Source organism: Macaca thibetana, chromosome 14 (genome assembly GCF_024542745.1).
Source record: "Macaca thibetana thibetana isolate TM-01 chromosome 14, ASM2454274v1, whole genome shotgun sequence".
NCBI classification, from domain to species: domain Eukaryota; kingdom Metazoa; phylum Chordata; class Mammalia; order Primates; family Cercopithecidae; genus Macaca; species Macaca thibetana.
Genome location: NC_065591.1, coordinates 45400635 through 45420237, shown reverse-complemented (window position 1 = coordinate 45420237; position 19603 = coordinate 45400635). Strand labels below are relative to the sequence as shown.

The 19603-nt window shown below is 42.7% G+C and overlaps 1 protein-coding gene across 10 annotated transcripts in view; it reads left to right on the top strand.

Moving 5' to 3' along the window:
* Nucleotides 1-19603, top strand: part of NAV2 (neuron navigator 2) — a 766628-nt gene that overhangs the window by 712406 nt on the left and 34619 nt on the right. For all 10 annotated transcript variants that reach the window (XR_007719073.1, XM_050755340.1, XM_050755338.1 and 7 more), the window contains 6 exons: nt 778-801; nt 916-990; nt 9985-10068; nt 10430-10541; nt 12526-12671; nt 15457-15629. Coding sequence is in view for 9 of the 10 variants with exons in the window: in XM_050755340.1 (XP_050611297.1) it covers nt 778-801; nt 916-990; nt 9985-10068; nt 10430-10541; nt 12526-12671; nt 15457-15629 (614 nt within the window). In the remaining variant the exon portion in view is untranslated. The remainder of the gene's footprint in view (nt 1-777; nt 802-915; nt 991-9984; nt 10069-10429; nt 10542-12525; nt 12672-15456; nt 15630-19603) is intronic.

Below are 19603 nucleotides of genomic sequence, written 5' to 3'. Positions count from 1 at the left end.
AGATTAACAACTAAATTTTTTTAGTATAAATATGTCCCTAATATTGCATGGGACATATTAGACCCTTTATTTTATTTTATATTTTATTTTGTTTTATTTTTTGAGACGGGAGCCTCTGTTGCCCAGGCCAGAGTGCAGCAGTGAGATCTCGGCTCACTGCAATCTCCACCTCCTGGGTTCAAGCCATTCTCCTGCCTCAGCCTCCCGAGTAGCTGGGATTACGGGTGCATGCCATCACACCCGGCTAATTTTTTGTGTGTGTTTTTAGTAGAGATGGGTTTCACCATATTGGCCAGGCTGGTCTTCAACTCCTGACCTCAAGTGATCCACCAACCTCAGCCTCCCAAAGTACTGGGATGTCAGGTATGAGCTACTGTGCCCAGCCCTAGACTTTTTTTTTTTTTTTAAGCTATTCAGATTTAACAAGGCCTCCTGTATTTTTATTTACTACATCTGACTCATGGCCTTCTCCTCACATATCTTCTCCTGAGCACCTTACCTATCCCCATCCCCTGGGGAGCAGGGTGGCTCCTCACCACCAAAATGTGGCGTGGTGTTCTCATTCTTCCTAATTTTTAAAAATCATAAGCTGTTTGTATTTGGCCTTTCTGATGGGTCCATTTAACTGAACCAGTTTTTCCAGAGAAATACACCAGAAAAGAGACGAATAAATCTTCCAGACGGCTGCAACTATCTGAATACGGTGTTCCCGATGGGCTGGACATCACTATTCTTTGTTCCTTAACTGGTCTAATTTCCTTTATGTTTTCTTTGCAGCCAGAAGAAAAATGCCAGTCAGAGGTAAGGAACAGCTTTCTGGTTGGACTTCCTCTTTAACTATTGTCAATCATTTGACCCTGCTCACCTTGGAAATGGACTCCCAAAGCATGTAACCCTCTCCCTTGCCATCTTCAGATTCGCAAACTGCGGCGGGAACTGGATGCCTCCCAGGAGAAAGTTTCAGCTTTGACCACCCAGCTGACAGCAAATGTAAGTACAGACATAGGGCAGTAGCATCGGGACAGGAAGCACCATCCTTGCCTTCTGAACAGCCTCAAGTCCTCCTGTGCTGAACAAATAGAAGTAGCACATTCTAAAGAAAAAGACACAGGCTTTAGCATCATGGGTGTGAATGTCAGTTTGGACACTTACTGGCTCTGTGACTTTGGGTAAGTTCTTGAATCTCAGCCTGCATGTCCTCATCTGTGTAACGAGGTTGATAGTATTTACCTCTCAGTATTGGCCCATGGTCAATGCTTGCAATATACGAAGTGCTTATTAAAATGTTAATTTATCTTCCTCTTTCTGAAAATTTTGATTTTAAGGGTGGGAAAAAAAGCAAAAAGGAAAGAAGCGGGAAGAAAAGAAATGTAGGGCTTCCCAATATGTAGGTAGCTGCTCTGTCATTGTAATACACACAATTATGTGTTTAGGAGATGCTGCCAACCAGCATTCAACTCAACAACTGTTTGAGTACCAGCTATGCCCCGGGCACCATGGGTTCAACAGCAGAGCAAGCACAGTGACTGACATCTTAACATTCAGTCTCTGGGACAGCAGAGAAACAAAACAAACAATTTTGCTATAACATGATAACTGTTAAGATAAAGGGAGGAGGTGGTAGTGGGAATATCTAGGGGGAGCACCTAGCTCACTCTTGGTGAGGGATGAAAAAGGGGACAGCTCATCAGATACTGAAAATAAGAAAAAATTTTTTAAAGGGGGACAGGAAGGACTTCCTGGAGGACGTGACATCTAATGGATGCTATGTAGGGGAGAATGCATAGGGATGACAGCATTCTAACCAAAGAGAATTATTTGCAGAAAGGTTAAGGAGAAAGATCTTGGTGTATTTCAAACTCTCAATAGGTTGGTGTAATTAGTGTCTGTGGCTTGGATGTGGAGGAGAGGTAAGGGTGGAGAGGGGACACAAGCAGGTAGTAAGAAGGCATCGAAGAAAGCCAAGAGTCAGATCACAGGGTCTGAGCTGTTGGTGAGCATCCGGGCTTCCTCCTGAAGTTAGTAGAGACCTCTCAGTGAGTTTTAAGTAAGCAGTGGGTGGGCTGGTTTGCACTTTAGACAGAGGATCAGAGTAGAGGCAGAGGTGCTCTGTCTGCCATCCCCATCAGCCCCGTCTGTATAGGAGCTCTGATGCACAGCTGTGATCAGGTGAAGACTGAAGCTCAGAAGGCAGAGCCTGAGGTATCAAAAGGTACTAAGGTGCTTCTGAGGCAAGGCTTGCTGCCCAGGAGTTCACCACCCAGTCTGAGCCCATTGATAAATGTGTTCAAGCCAGACAGAAAGCAACCTGCCTGACCACAGCATGCCGTTAAAATGGAAACCAACTTCAAAAGGCTATCTTCCTTCAACTAGGAAACTGAGTCAGTCTCCCACATTAGTCATTTGCCTGGAGTTTTTGCCATGGTATTCCCAGCTTGAGCCTTAGTTTACTCAGGGGAACCATTTCTCTTTAAGGGTGGCATGTGGCATACCTAGTACAGTACTTGATCTTAGTTATCAGCTCAGTAACTGGTAGCTGCCCCCATTAATATGTAGTCTCCCAAGTTCTCTTTCTTTTCTGGAAATCTTTGATTTTTTAAAGAAAAACCCCTAACATGCGAGACCGCAATGTGTTTCGTAACCTTTTATTTTCTTTACCTCTTCTACCACCAGTAATGCTATCAAAAGAACTCTAAAAACTGACGTGAGAACTTAATTCTGAGGCATAGGTCCTATTCAGAAAAACAGTATTCTATAGGTAGGTTCTATTCCACAGACAGATTCTTCATCTGGATAACCAGGTGTGTAGATTTGGATCCAGAACAAACTCTAGACCCAGCAAGTCAGGGTCTTCTGGGTGTAATCCAAACGTGTGGTCTGACAGCAAACCCTGTCAATCCACAGTGATTCTGAGCTACTCTCCTAGTTTAAGAGTTACAGATGCCAATTGTTGCCTTTACTAGTCAACAAATAGTAGTTAACTTACTTTCCAGTGAACTTGGGTTAATCGCTCCAGTGACCTCGTGCTGCCACAGGAGCCTTACCTTGGGCTGTTTGGAACTCTGCTTTCTGTTCTAAAAGAGTCAGAGTGAGATCCCTTATATTATTCCAGGAGAGTGTTTTGTTCCTCATAAAAGGCACTGAATCCAGTATTGTTTTAAAGTAAATATTTAGTCTTACCGCACACTGATGGAAGGGTGAACATGTTTTATTGTCTGCCATCTTTCTCGCAAACCAAGCTGTGTTTGTTTTTCTAGGACAAACTACTCAAAGCCACCTTATCTGAGTGTTTTTATACCACTTGTGTTTGTTTTCCCTGGGAATGTGAGCATGGCACTTGATGAGTAGGCTGTTGTGTGTGGCTCTGAACCAGGCTTGGAACTGCCTCCACAGCTTGTATTTTCATAGTTGTGCTAATGACACAAAGGCAACCCTTTTGCTTAACAGAAAAATGGGATCCTCTGGATCGCTAGAGCAAATGTGTTTTCTTTTTAAGCTTGCAAAAACACCTTCTCAATAGCAGTCTTCATGGAGTCAGGTTTAAAAAAATTTTTTTTTTATTATACTTTAAGTTCTGGGATACATGTGCAGAATGTGCAGGTTTGTTACAATAGGTATACACGTGCCATGGTGGTATGCTGCACCCATCAACCCGTCATCTATATTAGGTATTTCTCCTAATACTATCCCTCCCCTAAGTCCCCGCCCCAACCCCCTGACAGGCCCTGGTGTGTGATGTTCCCCTCCATGTATTCATGTGTTCTCATTGTTCAACTCCCACTTATGAGTGAGAACATCCAGTGTTTGGTTTTCTGTTCTTGTGTTAGTTTGCTGAGAATGATGGTTTCCAGCTTCATCCATGTCCCTGAAAAGGACATGAACTCATCCTTTTTTTATGACTGTATAGTATTCCATGGTGTATATGTGCCACATTTCTGTATCCACTTTATCATTAATGGACATTTGGGTTGTTTCCAAGTTTTTACTATTGTGAACAGTGCCACAGTAAACATACATGTGCATGTGTCTTTAGTAAAATGATTTAAAATCCTTTGGGTATATACCCAGTAATGGGATCACTGGGTCAAATGGTATTTCTAGTTCTAGATACTTGAGGAATTGCCACACTGTCTTACATAATGGTTGAACTAATTTACACTCTCACCAACAGTATAAAAGCGTTCCTATTTCTCCACATCCTCTCCAGCATCTGTTGTTTCCTGACTTTTTAATGACTGTCATTCTAACTGACATGAGATGGTATCTCATGTGGTTTTGATTTGCGTTTCTCCATATGTTTGTTGGCTACGTGTCTTCTTTTGAGAAGTGTCTGTTCATATCCTTCGCCCACTTTTTGATGGGGTTGTTTGTTTTTTCTTGTAAATTTGTTTAAGTTCTTTGTAAATTGTTTAAGTTCTGGATATTAGCTCTTTGTCAGGTGGATAGATTGCAAAAATTTTCTTCCATTTTGTAGGTTGCCTGTTCACTCTGATTATAGTTTCTTTTGCTGTGCAGAAGCTCTTTAATTAGATCCCTTTTGTCTATTTTGGCTTTTGTTGCCATTGCTTTTGATGTTTTAGTCATGAAGTCTTTGCCCATGCCTATGTCCTGAATGATATTGGGTAGGTTTTCTTCTAAGGTTTTTATGGTTTTAGATTTTAGGTTTAATTCTTTAATCTATCTTGAGTTAATTTTTGTATGAGGTGTAAGGAAGGGATCCAGTTTCAGCTTTCTGCCTATGGCTAGCCAGTTTTCCCAACACCATTTGTTAAATAGGGAATCCTTTCCCAATTGCTTGTTTTTGTCAGGTTTTGTCAAAGATCAGATGGTTGTAGATGTGTGCATTATTTCTGAGGCCTCTGTTCTGTCCCATTGGTCTATATATCTGTTTTGGTACCAGTAAGATGCTGTTTTTGTTGCTGTAGCCTTGTAGTATAGTTTGAAGTCAGTGTAATGCCTCTAGCTTTGTTCTTTTTGCTTAAGATTGTCTTGGCTATGCAGGCTCTTTTTTGGTTTCATATGAAATTTAAAATAGTTTTTTTACAATTCTGTGAAGAAAGTTGTTGGTAGCTTGATGGGGATAACATTGAATCTATAAATTACTTTGGGCAGTATGGCCATTTTCATGATAGTGATTCTTCCTATCCATGAGCATGGAATGTTTTTCCATTTGTTTGTGTCCTTTTTTATTTCCTTGAGCAGTGATTTGTAGTTCTTCTTGAAGAGATCCTTCTCATCCCTTGTAAGTTGTATTCCTAGGTATTTTATTCTCTTTGTAGCAGTTGTGAATGGGAGTTCACTCATGATTTGGCTCTCTGTTTGTCTGTGTATAGGCATACTTGTGATTTTTGCACACTGATTTTGTATCGTGAGACTTTGCTAAAGTTGTTTATCAGGTTAAGGAGATTTTGGGCTGAGATGATCTGGTTTTGTAAATATACAATCATGTCATCTGCAAACAGAGACAATTTGACTGCCTCTTTTCCCAATTGAATACCCTTTATTTCCTTCTCTTGCCTGATTGCCTTGGCCAGAACTTCCAATACTGTGTTGAATAGGAGTGGTGAGAGAGGGCATCCTTGTCTTGTGCCAGTTTTCAAAGGGAGTGCTTCCATTTTTGCCCATTCAGTGTGATATTGGCTGTGGGTTTGTCATAAATAGCTCTTATTATTTTCAGGTAAATTCCATCAATACCTTGTTTATTAAGAGTTTTTAGCATGAAGGGCTGTTGAATTTTGTCAAGGGCTTATTCTGCATCTATTGAGATAATCGTGTGGTTTTTGTCATTGGTTCTGTTTATGTGATGGATTACATTTATCGATTTGCGTATGTTGAACCAGCCTTGCGTCCTAGGGATGAAGCCAACTTGATCTTGGTGGATAAGCTTTTTGATGTGCTGCTGGATTCGGTTTGCCAGTATGTTACTGAGGATTTTCACATTGATGTTCATCAAGGATATTGACCTGAAATTTTCTTTTTTTGTTTTGTCTCTCCAGATTTTGGTATCAGGATGATGCTGGCCTCATAAAATGAGTTAGAGAGGATTCCCTCTTTTTCTATTATTTGGAATAGTTTCGGAAGGAATAGTACCAGATCCTCTTTGTACCTCTGGTAACATTTGACTGTGAAGCCATCTAGTTCTGGACTTTTTTGTGGTTGGTAGGCTATTAATTCCTGCCTCAATGTCAGAACTTCTTATTGGTCTATTCAGGGATTCAACTTCTTCCTGGTTTAGTCTTGGGAGGGTGTATGTGTCTAGGAATTTATCCATTTCTTCTAGATTTTCTAGTTTATGTAGAGGTGTTTATAGTATTCTCTGATGGTAGTTTGTATTTCTGTGGGTTCGGTGGTGATATCCCCTTATCATTTCTTATTGCATCTTATTTGATTCTTCTCTCTTTTCTTCTTTATTAGTCTAGCTAGTGATCTATCTATTTTGTTGATCTTTTCAAAAAACCAGCTCCTGGATTCATTGATTTTTTTGAAGAGTTTTTTGCGTCTCTGTCTCCTTCAGCTCTGCTCTGATCTTAGTTATTTCTTGTCTTCTGCTAGCTTTTGAATTTGTTTGCCCTTGCTTCTCTAGTTCTTTCAATTGTGATGTTAGGGTGTCAATTTTAGATCTTTCCTGCTTTCTCTTGTGGGCATTTAGTGCTATAAATTTCCCTCTACATACTGCTTTAAATGTGTCCCAGATATTCTAGTATGTTGTGTCTTTGTTCTCATTGGTTTCAAAGAACATCTTTATTTCTGCCTTAATTTCTTTATGTACCCAGTAGTCATTCAGGAGCAGGTTGTTCAGTTTCCATGTAGTTGTGTGGTTTTGAGTGAGTTTCTTATTCCTGAGTTCTAATTTGATTGCACTGTGGTCTGAGAGACTGTTATGATTTCTGTTCTTTTGCATTTGCTGAGGAGTGTTTTACTTCCAATTATGTGGTCAATTTTAGAATAAGTGCAATGTGGTGCTGAGAAGAATGTATTTTCTGTTGATGTGGGGTGAAGAATTCTGTAGATGTCTATTAGGTCTGCTTGGTCCAGAATTGAGCTCAAGTCCTGGATATCCTTGTTAATTTTCTGTTTCGTTGATCTGTCTTATATTGACAGTGGGGTATTAAAGTCTCCCACTATTATTGTGTAGGAGTCTAAGTCTCTTTGTAGGTCTCTACAGACTTGCTTTATGAATCTGGTGCTCCTGTGTTGGGTGCATATATATTTAGGATAGTGAGCTCTTCTTGTTGCATTGATCTCTTTACCATTATGTAATGGCCTTCTTTGTCTCTTTTGATCTTTGTTGGTTTAAAGTCTGTTTTATCAGAGACTAGGATTGCAACTCTGCTTTTTTATTATTATTATTGGGGCATTTAGCCTGTTTACAATAGGAATGCCCATAACTGGAGTCATGGATGACAATCAGATGCAGAACTGAAATCAATGGAAATCCAGTCATTTACACTTAGCTTTGCCATTCATTTGCAATGAGGTTAGCAAATGTTCTTTTAGACATCCAGGCCCTGGCCTGTTTCCTTTGTCAACTATGTGACTGTCTTAAATTGATTGGCTTTGGTTTTGCCACACTTTCCAGGGCAAAATAAAGCATATCTCTTTATTTTACAATGCAGAGGCACTGTCTCCATGTTTTTGTTTTTTGTTTTGTTTTGTTTTGTTTTTTGAGACAGAGTCTCATCCCGTTTTGTCACCCAGGCTGGAGTGCAGTGGTGAGATCTCAGCTCACTGCAAGCTCTGCTTCCCAGGTTCACGCCATTCTCCTGTCTCACCCTCCCGAGTAGCTGGGACTACAGGCGCCCACCACCATGCCCAGCTAGTTTCTTTTCTTTTTTTTTTTTTTTTTTTTTTTTTGGGGGTGTTTTTAGTAGAGACAGGGTTTCACCATGTTAGCCAGGATAGTCTCGATTTCCTGACCTCAGGATCCGCCCGCTTTGGCCTCACAAAGTGCTGGGATTACAGGCGTGAGCCACCATGCCTGGCCTGTCTCCATTTTTAATAGAGAGAGGGAGTGCAATCAGAGAGAAGCTAACTATTCCACTTAACATTTCTGCTACAAATAGAAATGCTCCCTGCCAGCGGTTGATTCTAGAGATGTCTTAGCCTCCGCCATCCCTCTTTGATGAAGTCTAATAACAGGCCTCTCTTTACCCCTCACATCTTTCCTTAGATTGAAATGTCACTGTGCCTCCTCACAGTGCACAGCAATAGCTTCTGATGCTTATCCAGCGTTGATACCTCACTGTGTGCGTCAGTCATCTCCTCCTCTCAAATTTCACAGCATGATCAAATTTCACCTCTGCCATGCATCCTCTGCCCTTCTCATCCCTCTTGTAGCCCACTGTGTTTCTACTCCCCGTCTCTACCCCTGTGTTCTCAGGTACTTTCACTCCTCTCATAGTTTGTCACTTTCTCATTCCCAAACCTCCTTATTTCCCCACAAGTGTCCATGCGTTCCTGTGTTTTGCACTACCTGAACAGTTCATAGACCATTTTCACCGGTCTTGTTTCATCTAGGTGAAAATAACCCTGGGGGGAAAATAGATATTGGTACCATTTCATAGATGAAGCTGAGGCTAGTAGGATTAGGCGATTTGCTCAGTGTTATGGGTATTCAGAAGGAACTACAGGGAGAGCTGAAGACCTCTAACTCTAAATCCTGTTCCCTTCCCCTGTCCTATACACTTCCTCCTTCATCTAAGTGCTTTTCTTTTCAGTCCTTTAATCACTCATCCAACATACATGATTGAGTGGCTGTTTTTGTACCAGCAGTGTGGATACAGTAAGGAGCAAGATAGACATGGTGTCAGCCCTCATCAAGTGCACTATCTGGTGATCCTTCTCATCTGCTGCCCAAATGCCTCTCACTCTTGGACATGCCACTATTCCATTATACAAGTAGAGATTGGAGATTAGAAGATCCTAGCTGCCTAGTGGATTCTTCAGTCTATTGCTGTAAATTTCTTAGCATGACTGTTTGAAAAAACTCCATTCTGTATTTTTGGTTTTAATAACATTACCAGGATTCTTATTCAATCAACTAATATATCACCTACTACTCTGTGTCACAGGCAAAAGCTTAGTGTTGGGGCACAGAGTTACCTCTTACCCTTGAAGAGAGTTGCAGAGGAAGTGGCAGTCAGGAAAATGCCACATTTTCCGATTCATAAACTTACTCTTTTTTCGTATTTTAACATCTCTGAAAATTAGATGCTATTTTACTTATAACTGGAAGCATTTTTAAAAATTCTTAGAAATTATTTCTAAGATGTAATGGTACATCTTATGTCATATTCTAACAGAAGTGTATAAAACTACATGAAAGCCTATGGGAAAGTGGTAACCCCCTGGAGGAACTGGGAAACATTTCTCCAAGGAGGTAGCAGATGGGCCTTTCAGTGGCTTTTTATTAACCAGGATTATAACAAGCAAACTATGCCAACCATTTTGTTTGTTCATTCTACTAACATGCTTAATATGAGCCTCTACTGTGAGCTTAGCACTTGGTGAACAGAAGATCATCCTGTTCAGAAGGATGTAGTACAGAAGGCAGACATACATTACCAATTACAAGACTGCATGTATTTTTAATTGTGATATCTCAAAGTATATATCAGAAGTACAATTTGCCTGTGAGAGTGCATATGAGGGTGTCTTGAAGCTACAAGCCGAGAACTTTTTAGACAGACAGGTAAAAATTATTAGGCAAGGAATGGGAGAAAGGATTGAGAGGAAGAGCATTTCAGGTAGACGGGAAAAGATGTACAAGGGCCCTAAGGTGGGAAGGAGCACAGGGTGTTTGAGCAAGTAGAATACTGAAGTGACTGGATCCCAAAGAGTGGTGAGGAGTGGGATTCAAGAGGAGGCTGAAGAAGTAGCCTAGATCAAGTGGACCCACAGGATTTTCATCTTTAAGAGCCAGGCACCTTCTAAGCACTCTTGACTTGCAAGGTAGTATAACTGAGACTGTGTCTTCCCCTCCAGGCTCACCTTGTGGCAGCCTTTGAACAGAGTCTTGGTAACATGACAATCAGGCTCCAGAGTCTGACCATGACAGCCGAGCAGAAGGTAAGGCAGAAAGGATACTTTTACCCTCCCTACTTGGAGTTAACAACATACTTGAAAATACTGTTCTTTCATTTCAGATTCTTGTATGGATGTTAATGTACTTCTTGAACTGTTAAAGTTTAATTGTAAGGAGTCCAAGCTGTTGAGTGAAAATATGACAGATTGAGTGATAATGGCATCAGTGATAGATCTTGTAGTTATAATCCTCTTCTTATGTGTTTGTTCATGCGTGTTGATCCATCTGAAAGGTTTTGTTGAGCTACTCCATTCCCTCCCCTCCTGTGTTGAAGCTAAGTTGTACTTCAGTTCAACTCTGTACAGAATTATTTTAGACTGACCGATAATTTTTTCTGTTCCCTAGGATTCAGAACTGAATGAGTTAAGAAAAACCATTGAGCTGCTAAAGAAACAGAACGCAGCTGCCCAGGCTGCCATTAATGGAGTAATTAACACACCTGAGCTCAACTGCAAAGGTAAAATAAGGGAAACAGCCTTTAGCCAGAAGACCTGCCTGCCCTTAGGCGCCCTCCCCTGACATCTTATGATGCAACCTCCTTACTAGAAGACAGTGTCTGCATAATTTAGCTCCATGTCAGGCGGGCAGGACCTGGAAGGCAAACACCTTTAATCAAGTCACTTCTGGCCTCTATGAAGATGGCTATGGTAGTTCATCCTCTTATCTGATATATCTGAAAAATGGAAGAAAACATGTTTCTATTGGCAGAGCGTTAAAGTGTTTTACAACCCTTAATTTCACTAGCACTTTAATATTTACATGCTGATATATGGGGTAAGCTGAACTGAGTTCCTACCTTATTTGCCCAAGAAAAGATTTCTTTTTTTTTTCTGAGACAGAGTCTTGCTCTGTCACCCAGGCTGAAGCGCAGTGGTGCAATCTTGGCTCACTGCAACCTCTGCTTCCCAGGTTCAAGCAATTCTCTTGCCTCAGCCTACCAAGTTACTGGGATTACAGACATGTGCCACCATGCCTGGCTAATTTATGTATTCTTAGTAGAGACAGGTCTTGCCATGTTGGCTGGGCTGGTCTTTAACTCCTGGCCTCAAGGGATCAGCCCACCTCGGCCTCCCAAAGTGCTGGGATTACAAGCATGAGCCACCATGCCCAGCCCAGGAAAACATTTCTAAGTGAATTATTTTGTCCTTGTGTATCTTGGGGTAATATAGGAGTGCAGGTGAGTTAGCTCTCATAATAATAATAACAGTAATAGTAATCATAGAAGTAATATGGAGAGCTAGGATTTATGGAACACTTACTATGTTCTAAGTGCAGTGCTAAGTGTTTCAGTGATTTCATTATCTGGTTTTCTTTCTACAACAATCTTGTGAGTGTGATTCTGTTCTTCCCTCATTGTTCTGATGAGGACACTAGTGTTCATAGATGAGAGTCACTTTCTTTTTCTTTTCTTGAAACGGAGTCTCACTCTGTTGCCCAGGCTGGAGTGCAATGGCATAATCTCTGCTCACTGTAACCTCTGCCTCCCGCGTTCAAGTGATTCTCCTGCCTCAGCCTCCTGAGTAGCTGGGACTACAGGCATGTGCCACCACGCCTGGCTAGTTTTTGTATTTTTAGTAGAGATAGGGTTTCACCATGTTGGCCAGGCTGGTCTCGAACTTCTGACGTCAAGTGATCTGCCTGCCTTGGCTTCCTAAAGTGCTGGGATTACAGGCATTGAGCCACTATACCTGGCCTAGAGTCATTTTTTGAGGTCAGGGATTAGGGAGAAACTGAAGTGGAGCTAGAACCTGATGAGTCGGTTTGCCCCTACAACCAGTGTTCTCAAAGACCAGCCTTTAGGTGTAGTTCTGTCCCCATGAGAGAAACTATCTGCAGACTTTATGTCAGATATCATACATTTTCAATGTCTGTGTTATTTCGTGTATTGGGCCTCCTGAAAAAGTGATAATAGCTTTGAAATGGGAAGGATTTACAAATCAGTTGGCTGGACAGAGTCAAGGAAAAAGAATATCCAGATGGAGGAATATCCAGACAGAGTCAAGGAAAAAGAATACCCACGTGGAAGGGCCCTAGATGAGGCAGGCATAGCACTTCCAAAGGGCTGCAAGAAGGCCGCTGTGACAGGATCCCAGAGAGCAGGAGAGGGAGGGGGCTAGCAATGAAGGTGCCGACTGCTCAATTCGCAAGCACATTTCCACACCTATCTAAAGCTTAAGAGCTGGTGTTGGGGAAATTCTCCCTACACCTCCCTTGACTTCTGTTTTGTAAAGTGGGGAGAGATAGACCTCATTTAACCAAAGAGGGCAATGCAGTCACCTATTCAAGGATCTTAGAAACAACTGTAGGGAACAGAGTTGATGTCTATGTGGAAAACACCTAGTAGTCCTCAGGTGGGTGGGTTTTGCTTAAAGGGCAAAATCCTGAGATAAAGAATAGGGCTCAGATTGGCAGCTGCTGATACACCCTGCCTTGGTCTCCAGGAAATGGCACTGCCCAGTCTGCAGACCTCCGCATCCGCAGGCAGCACTCCTCAGACAGCGTCTCTAGCATCAACAGCGCCACCAGCCACTCCAGCGTGGGCAGCAACATAGAGAGTGACTCAAAGAAGAAGAAGAGGAAGAACTGGGTGAGTGCACACCCACTCTCCTGGGGACTGACGGACAGAGTCAGTTGCAGAACTGGCTGCTGCATCCCCCCCCAGATAAAGTCCAGCCCAGCTACTATCTGTGGAAGGTAGCCCTTTGGGAGTAGATCCCAGGAAATGTTTTGTGGATGGGTTTTTACTAAAATCAGTATTATACTCAGCAAAACACTAGCATCTACAACATCCCTACCACCTTGTATTTTTTTTTCTCTTTCATGAGACTTTTCATAAAGTACTCATCTTTCATTTCATGTATGTGTCATTTCCTCCTCATTATATGTTGGCCACAAAGTTTCAGGTACTACAGCAAAGTTATTCTTAAATGGTTTCTTCATAGGTCCAAAGTATTTTTTTGAGCATATTGCTAGTTATCCCATCTTTAGCCGTAAGTCTTTATCTATTTATTTACAAAAATGCCAAGGGATAGTCTCAAACCAACCCTCTCTTTGAAAGCTTTTTGACCATGTCCTATAAAGAAAAGTTTACTAATGTCAGTGTTAGAAGTTAGCAAGTAGTTCTAAATCAGGGGTTGTACCTCAAATAGCAAGTTACAGAATCAGTCTCTATTATAGTGTTTCTCCATGTATTCATAATCCCAATGAGTTATTTGAATTTCTCTACAGTGGTGCCTTGAGTGGTTCTTTCCACTCTCCTGGAAAAATTCCACCCCCACTCTCCATCCAGTTTTTTAGTTCTTCTTTAAGGCTACAGAACTCTGACTGAGATTTGCTATCCCTTGTCTTCAGTGCAAGAATATTCCAAGTTGATCTGGAGTTGACCAGTGGTCCCTGGTCCCCATTTGTGCTGACAGCATCCTGTTTCACTAGTAACTTCAGTGTCCTCATTCATTCCGTACACTTCTCATTCATTTTGTGTTATCTTGGATGGGTGGCGAGGTCTAGTGATACAGATGTCAGGGATTTAGTAATTTTGGTTGTCAATGACTTGCATTGGAAGCAAGCCAAAAAGCCAGTTTAGTGTGACCCTCTCATTATTCTGATTAAATTTTCTTGTTTAAGTTACTAATGGCTTTTAGTCAACTTATTTGTTATGACTAAACACAGATAGGATTTATTCATATTGCTGTCTCTAATATGCAATTGATAAACATGGTCTGCTTTGATTTTCAAAGTGACAAGAGAGATATTTTCTGTGACAAATAGTGGTTATTCCATTTTCTTCAAGAAATAAAGCTTGCTTATGTTGCTTTAAGACAACTCCTGGTTATCAGTCAAATCAGGGAAGATGGATAGTTGGCATCCTCAGCTAATCCCAAAGCTTAACTCTGTCTGATCTTCGGAATCTCCTCTTCCACCTGGCTTTTCACCAGAGGTAGAGGCAAGGATTTCAGTTGGTGGCTTGTGTCCCTAATCCTTCTGTTTCTGTGACTGCTCTCTGGAAATATGATCAGAAGTAGGAAATGGGAGAGAAATGGATCTAGATTTGCCTACAAGCTGGACATGCGGTTTATTATAGGTGAAACCTGTTGATGGGAGAAAAATCTCATCAATTTTTAGAATGGCCTGTTTCCTGAATTTTTCAATGGCTAAGAAAACCCCTGGAATGTATCTTCACCAGGAAAAAAGACTTTAGGAAAAGGAAATTACTTTTAAAAGGGCTTTTTTCAAGATGAAACATTAGTTTTTGGCCTAGAAAAATCTGATTATGGCGTTCAGAAAGGACATTGCATTTTAATTCTTTATGTTCTCATTAAAATGTTTAGGTCTCCATTTCCTGCAACAGAGGAGGGGGAAAAGAATTTTCAGATCCATCTCGTGATTTGGGGAAACTGTAATATACTAGTTCCTTTTCCCCCTATATGGTTAATATATTTCTTTAAAATAACCATTTTCTGAGTAACAAGTGAGACGGCTAATTTGCTGCTTATTCGATTATCTTCTTATATACACAAATAGCAGAAACTCTTAAGTGGATAGGTTAAGGAGCTATGCAGCCATCCAGGGCCAGTGTAACAGTGAAGCTAGAATTGCTCAAAAAAGAAGACATTCTCTCCAAAAAGTTAAGGCACAGAGAGGTGACTGACAAGAGAAAAGAAGAGAATGAGAAGCACAGGAAGGTGGGAGGCAGCCATTTCAGCCAGACAGGGCAAAGCTGGAAGAACTGGAATTGTAGAGGACTCCCCAACCTGCTATTCCCTTTCAGAAGGAAGGAACATGACCCCAATGCTTTTAAAGATTTGTGCTCCTACTGGAAACCTCCCCTGTGTGTGGTGTTTATTATTAGCCTTGTTGTGTCTGAAAGTCCGAAGCTTTCCCTGTCACTGGCTTTCTCTGTTAAAAAATTGTCTTTTTTCCTCCCCCTTCCCCATTTTTGCTTGCGTTTTCTCTGGCAGGTCAATGAGGTAAGCAAGACCGACTTTAATATCAGATACCAAGCTAACCCATCCATTGATACGACTAACCTCATCCACATCCCTCACCGTGTCCGAGCATCCTGCTTTGTTGCTGTGTAACCTCATCTTCCCAACATCCATCTGCTGAGCCAGGCTCTGTCTTGCTGTTGGCATCTAGTCTTGAACCAAGAGTAGGCATGGAATGTTACCCACAGGTGCAGTCCCTCAAGCTGGCAACACCAGATAACTCTTCTTCCCTTAATGCACTGATTCAAAAGAGCTCTTGGGAACTTCTTCCATTGGTGGGGGAAAAACATGGGAGAATTAATCGCTTTTTTGTGTGCATGTCTCTGTTTTGCCAAGGCCTAAGCATTGGTTGCCCCCGTTGCGAGACTGACAGTCTTATATATTCAGTTACGCAGCTCCTTCAAGCAAGCTTTCGGGAAGAAGAAGTCCCCCAAATCTGCGTCCTCTCATTCAGACATTGAGGAGATGACGGATTCTTCTTTGCCTTCCTCACCAAAGTTACCACACAACGGGTCCACAGGTTCCACCCCACTGCTGAGGAATTCTCACTCCAACTCTCTGTAAGTCTGTCTGTCTAGTCAGATAACATCTTTGGCCCCTGAGAACCCTCTCCAATAGGAATGGCTAGGAGTCCTGTTATGACACATCTGCTCCTTGGGATCCTTTATGCTTTGCTTTAATAGGACTGTGCATGTTCTTTCAATGCTTTAGGCCTGGGAAAGTTGAAAGAGAAAGGAAACTTAGGTTTTCGTTCTGGTGATGTCAATGTCTGTAACTAGCTGGTTGGCCTTAAGCAAGTTACTTAAGTTCTCTTTGTTTCCATACCTTTATGGAAGGTCAATTTGGGATACTGGTTTCTGTGTTTGTATCCCAGCCCTAAGAATTGAACAAGATAAATTGATATAAGGAGCTTGCTTCCTGCAGCAGTAAGAAAGGCTGGCCCTGCCCAGTAGGGCTGAATTTCTTTTGAGACCATGGTATACCAGGTCTAGAATTAAAGAACTAGAGCACAGGTAGTCTGCAAGGAAAGTTATCAGCGAGATGAGACAGTGCCTGGGAGAAGAGGGAAGTCATGGCCAGGGTCAGGACAGCCACTGAGATAGGGTTAGAGAAAGAAGTTTGGTTGTATAAATTTCAGTTTCCTCACTAGTAAAAATAGGGTTCATTATATCTACTTCACTGGATTCTTGGGAGGGTCAAGTTAAATACTATGCATGAAGGACCTTTTCCATCCTGTTCCTTCTTTCTTCATTCTCAGGGGGCCAGGTCTGTGGAGCTGACCCTAAGTCCACTTAACCAGCCAGCCCACTGAAGATAGCATAAGTGTCCTAAGGCCCTGCCTTAGCGGCTTACCAGAAGGGTAGAGGGAATACAGGCAAAATCAGCCTATTCAGAGGCCAGGTCTTTGTAGCACACCAACTGCATGGAAGTGGAAGAGAGGAAACAGAGGATAGTAGGGTTATGACCTTTTTTTTGTTTTGTTTTTGTTTTTGAGATGGAGTCTTGCTCTGTTGCCCAGGCTGGAGTGCAGTGGCGTGATCTCGGCTCACTGCAACTTCTGCTGCCTGGGTTCAAGCAATTCTCCTGTCTCAGCCTTCCGAGTAGCTGGGACTACAGGTGCATGCCACCACGCCTGGCTAATTTTTGTAGTTTTAGTGGAGACGAGATTTCACCATATTGGTCAATCTGGTCTCGAACTCCTGACCTCAGGTGATCCACCTGCCTCGGCCTCCCAAAGTGCTGGGATTACAGGCATGAGCCACCACACCCAACCGGGGTTATGACTTTTAAGCAACCTCACCCATTATTGAAACATGGCCCTGTCAGGGTCTCTACTTTACTGAGTTAGATGATCAATTCCTGTTTTTTTGGGGAGCACCCTAGTAAGAGGTAGCCACAGGGATGTGTACTTCCTACTGTTATGGGTGAGGGTAAAATTGAATGGAGGAAGGAAAAAGGACACTGAGGGACTGGACTTCGGTTTATCCCTGTAGTGCCCAGCCCAGTGGTCTGTGTTATTTTGAGTGAAGAATTAGACAAATGACTGAGAGGGTGTGTCCTCCTCCATCTGCAGAGTGCCTAAGGAAGGAGTAAAGAACAAGTTGCCTGTGACTGTCACACATGCCATCATCCCAAAGCATCCCAACTCAGTTGTCTCCTGACCAGGAGAAAAAGGAATTCATCATGTCTTCTTTATTTATTGGTTTAAACTTTTTATATAGCAACCTGAGCAGAGCACTATTCCAGATGTTCTGAAGAGACCAAAAAGATATTAACCAAGCCAAGTGCAGTTACTCTCACCTGTAATCCCAGCGCTTTGGGAGGCCAAGAAGGGAGGATTGCTTGAGGCCAAGAGTTGGCAACCAGCCTGGTCAACATAGTGAGACTCTGTCTCTACAGAAAAAGTTTTTTTAATCAGTCAGGCATGGTGTTGCATGCTTGTAGTCCCAGCTACTTGGGAGGCTGAGGTAGGAGGGTCACTTGAGCCCAGGAATTTGAGGCTGCAGTGAACTCTGATCACCCTGCACTCCAGCCTGGGTGACAGAGTGAGACCATGTCTCTATTTAAAAGAAAAAAAAAAAAGTTGAACAGATTCTCCACCCCTGAGAAGAGTAAATACTAGTGGAGACATGACATAGTATAGTTCATTCCACTCCTGAACTTTCACTCTGAAGGCCCCATTCTCAGTTGTGGTTACGACAGAGTACAAGACAAAGTTCCTACTCATGGACCCTGTATACCAAGAGAGGAGATGAATGTTAAACAAATAAATCCTGAATAAACTAGGAAAATTAGAGAGTTCTAAGGGCTAATGCTGTGAATTAAAACAGTGCTGAGATACAGAGTGCCTTGGCAGCAACTTTAGATGGGGTGGTCAGGAAAGAGCCCTCTGAGTAGGTGACATTTCAGCTGAATCTGCATGCCGGGGGAGCCACTGGGTTAGTTTCAGCGGGTAACATTAGCTGCTGTAACAAACTCAGCCCGACGCTCAGCAGCTTTACATATGACTGTGTATTTCTTGCTCACTCCAAACCCAATGCAGATAGTCCTAGTCGGCAGGTGGCCTGTCCTCTAGTGATGTAGACAATAAGGCCCCCGCCATCCACAGGGCCCAGTCCTCTGCTCAGTGTTCTGTGTCCAGCCAGTGGGCGTGGGGGTGTGGGGAGTACAGAGGAGCCTGCAGGAGGGTTTTTAAGGACCAGGCCTGGAAGAGGCTTACGTCACCTCTTCCCACAGTCCACTGACCAGGACTCAAAGCCATGCCACCTGCAGGGGAGGAAGTGAAGGAGGAAATGGGCTTTCGTGAACACACAGCAGCCTCTGCCCCCGCAGCCTCCCAGTGAGCAGGGCAGTCTTCCTGACCCAGGAAATAAATAACACAAGGAGCCTAATGTAGAAACAGGTTTGAGTGTCTGAAGAGAGAGAGGGATGGACAGTGTGACTTCCCACATATGCGAAGAGGCCACAGACATAGTGAGGGCCTAGAACATGCAAGGCTTTGAAGTGAATTCGCATCCGATTTCATGTATAATAGGTGGGTGTGGTGGAGTTTGAAACAGGAATATGAGATAATCTGAATTTACAAAGATCAGTCTCTGTTCCGTATGTAAGGAATATGGGGAAGGGAGATCACTAGGGCCTCCTAGCCACACTGGCCCACTGTTCTTTGAACATTCCAATCACACTCTCCACCTCAAGTCCTGTGCCCTTCCTGTGTCCTCTGCCTGGTACACTCTTCCCGCAGATATTTATTTCCTTAGGTCTCTGCTCAGTGTGACTTAATGAATAAGGCCTTGCCCATTCACTTGCATAAACCAACATTCCGCCACGACCCAGTGCTCCCCATGGTCCCTTTGCCCTTGCTTCATTTTTCCCCATTGCACATGTTGCCCCCGGACACCTGACATAGAGGTTTTCCTTGATTATTTGTTCTCTGTCCCCAACCCCAACCCCAGATCTACAGTAGAAGCTCCGTGGAGGTAGGTACTCTGTTGGTTTTGCAAGCACTCAAATATTTGGTGGAATGAAGGAGCGACTGATGACAGTGGTGAGTCCTGGATGGATTTAGGATATATTCTTGAAGAAAAGTTAACAGCGTATGGTGATAGATCAGATGTGAGTGCAAGGGAAAGAGGAGAGCCATCCTGGGATATTCCTAGATTTACAGCTTGAGTACCTGAGATGAGTGGGAGACACAGATGAGGGCAGAGTGAGGAGTCGGAGCACTACTTTGGTTACATTAAATTCGAGATGCCCAGCAGACATCCATATCCAGGTCAACCAGCCTGGACTTCCTAGAGGTATAGATTTGGGTGACACAGACTCGTTGGTGGTGTTGAAAGCTGGATAACTGGAAGAGTTCTCCAAGGGGTTGAATGAAGACAAAGATGATCAGAGGGCACGAGGACAAGAGGTCAAGAGGACTGAGCTCTAGTGCACTCCGATATTTTAAGTTCAGAAAGAGGGAGTTAAAGACGCCGGCCAGCAAGGTGGGAGGAAACCCGGGAGCAGAGAGGAGAAATGGTTGCTGGAG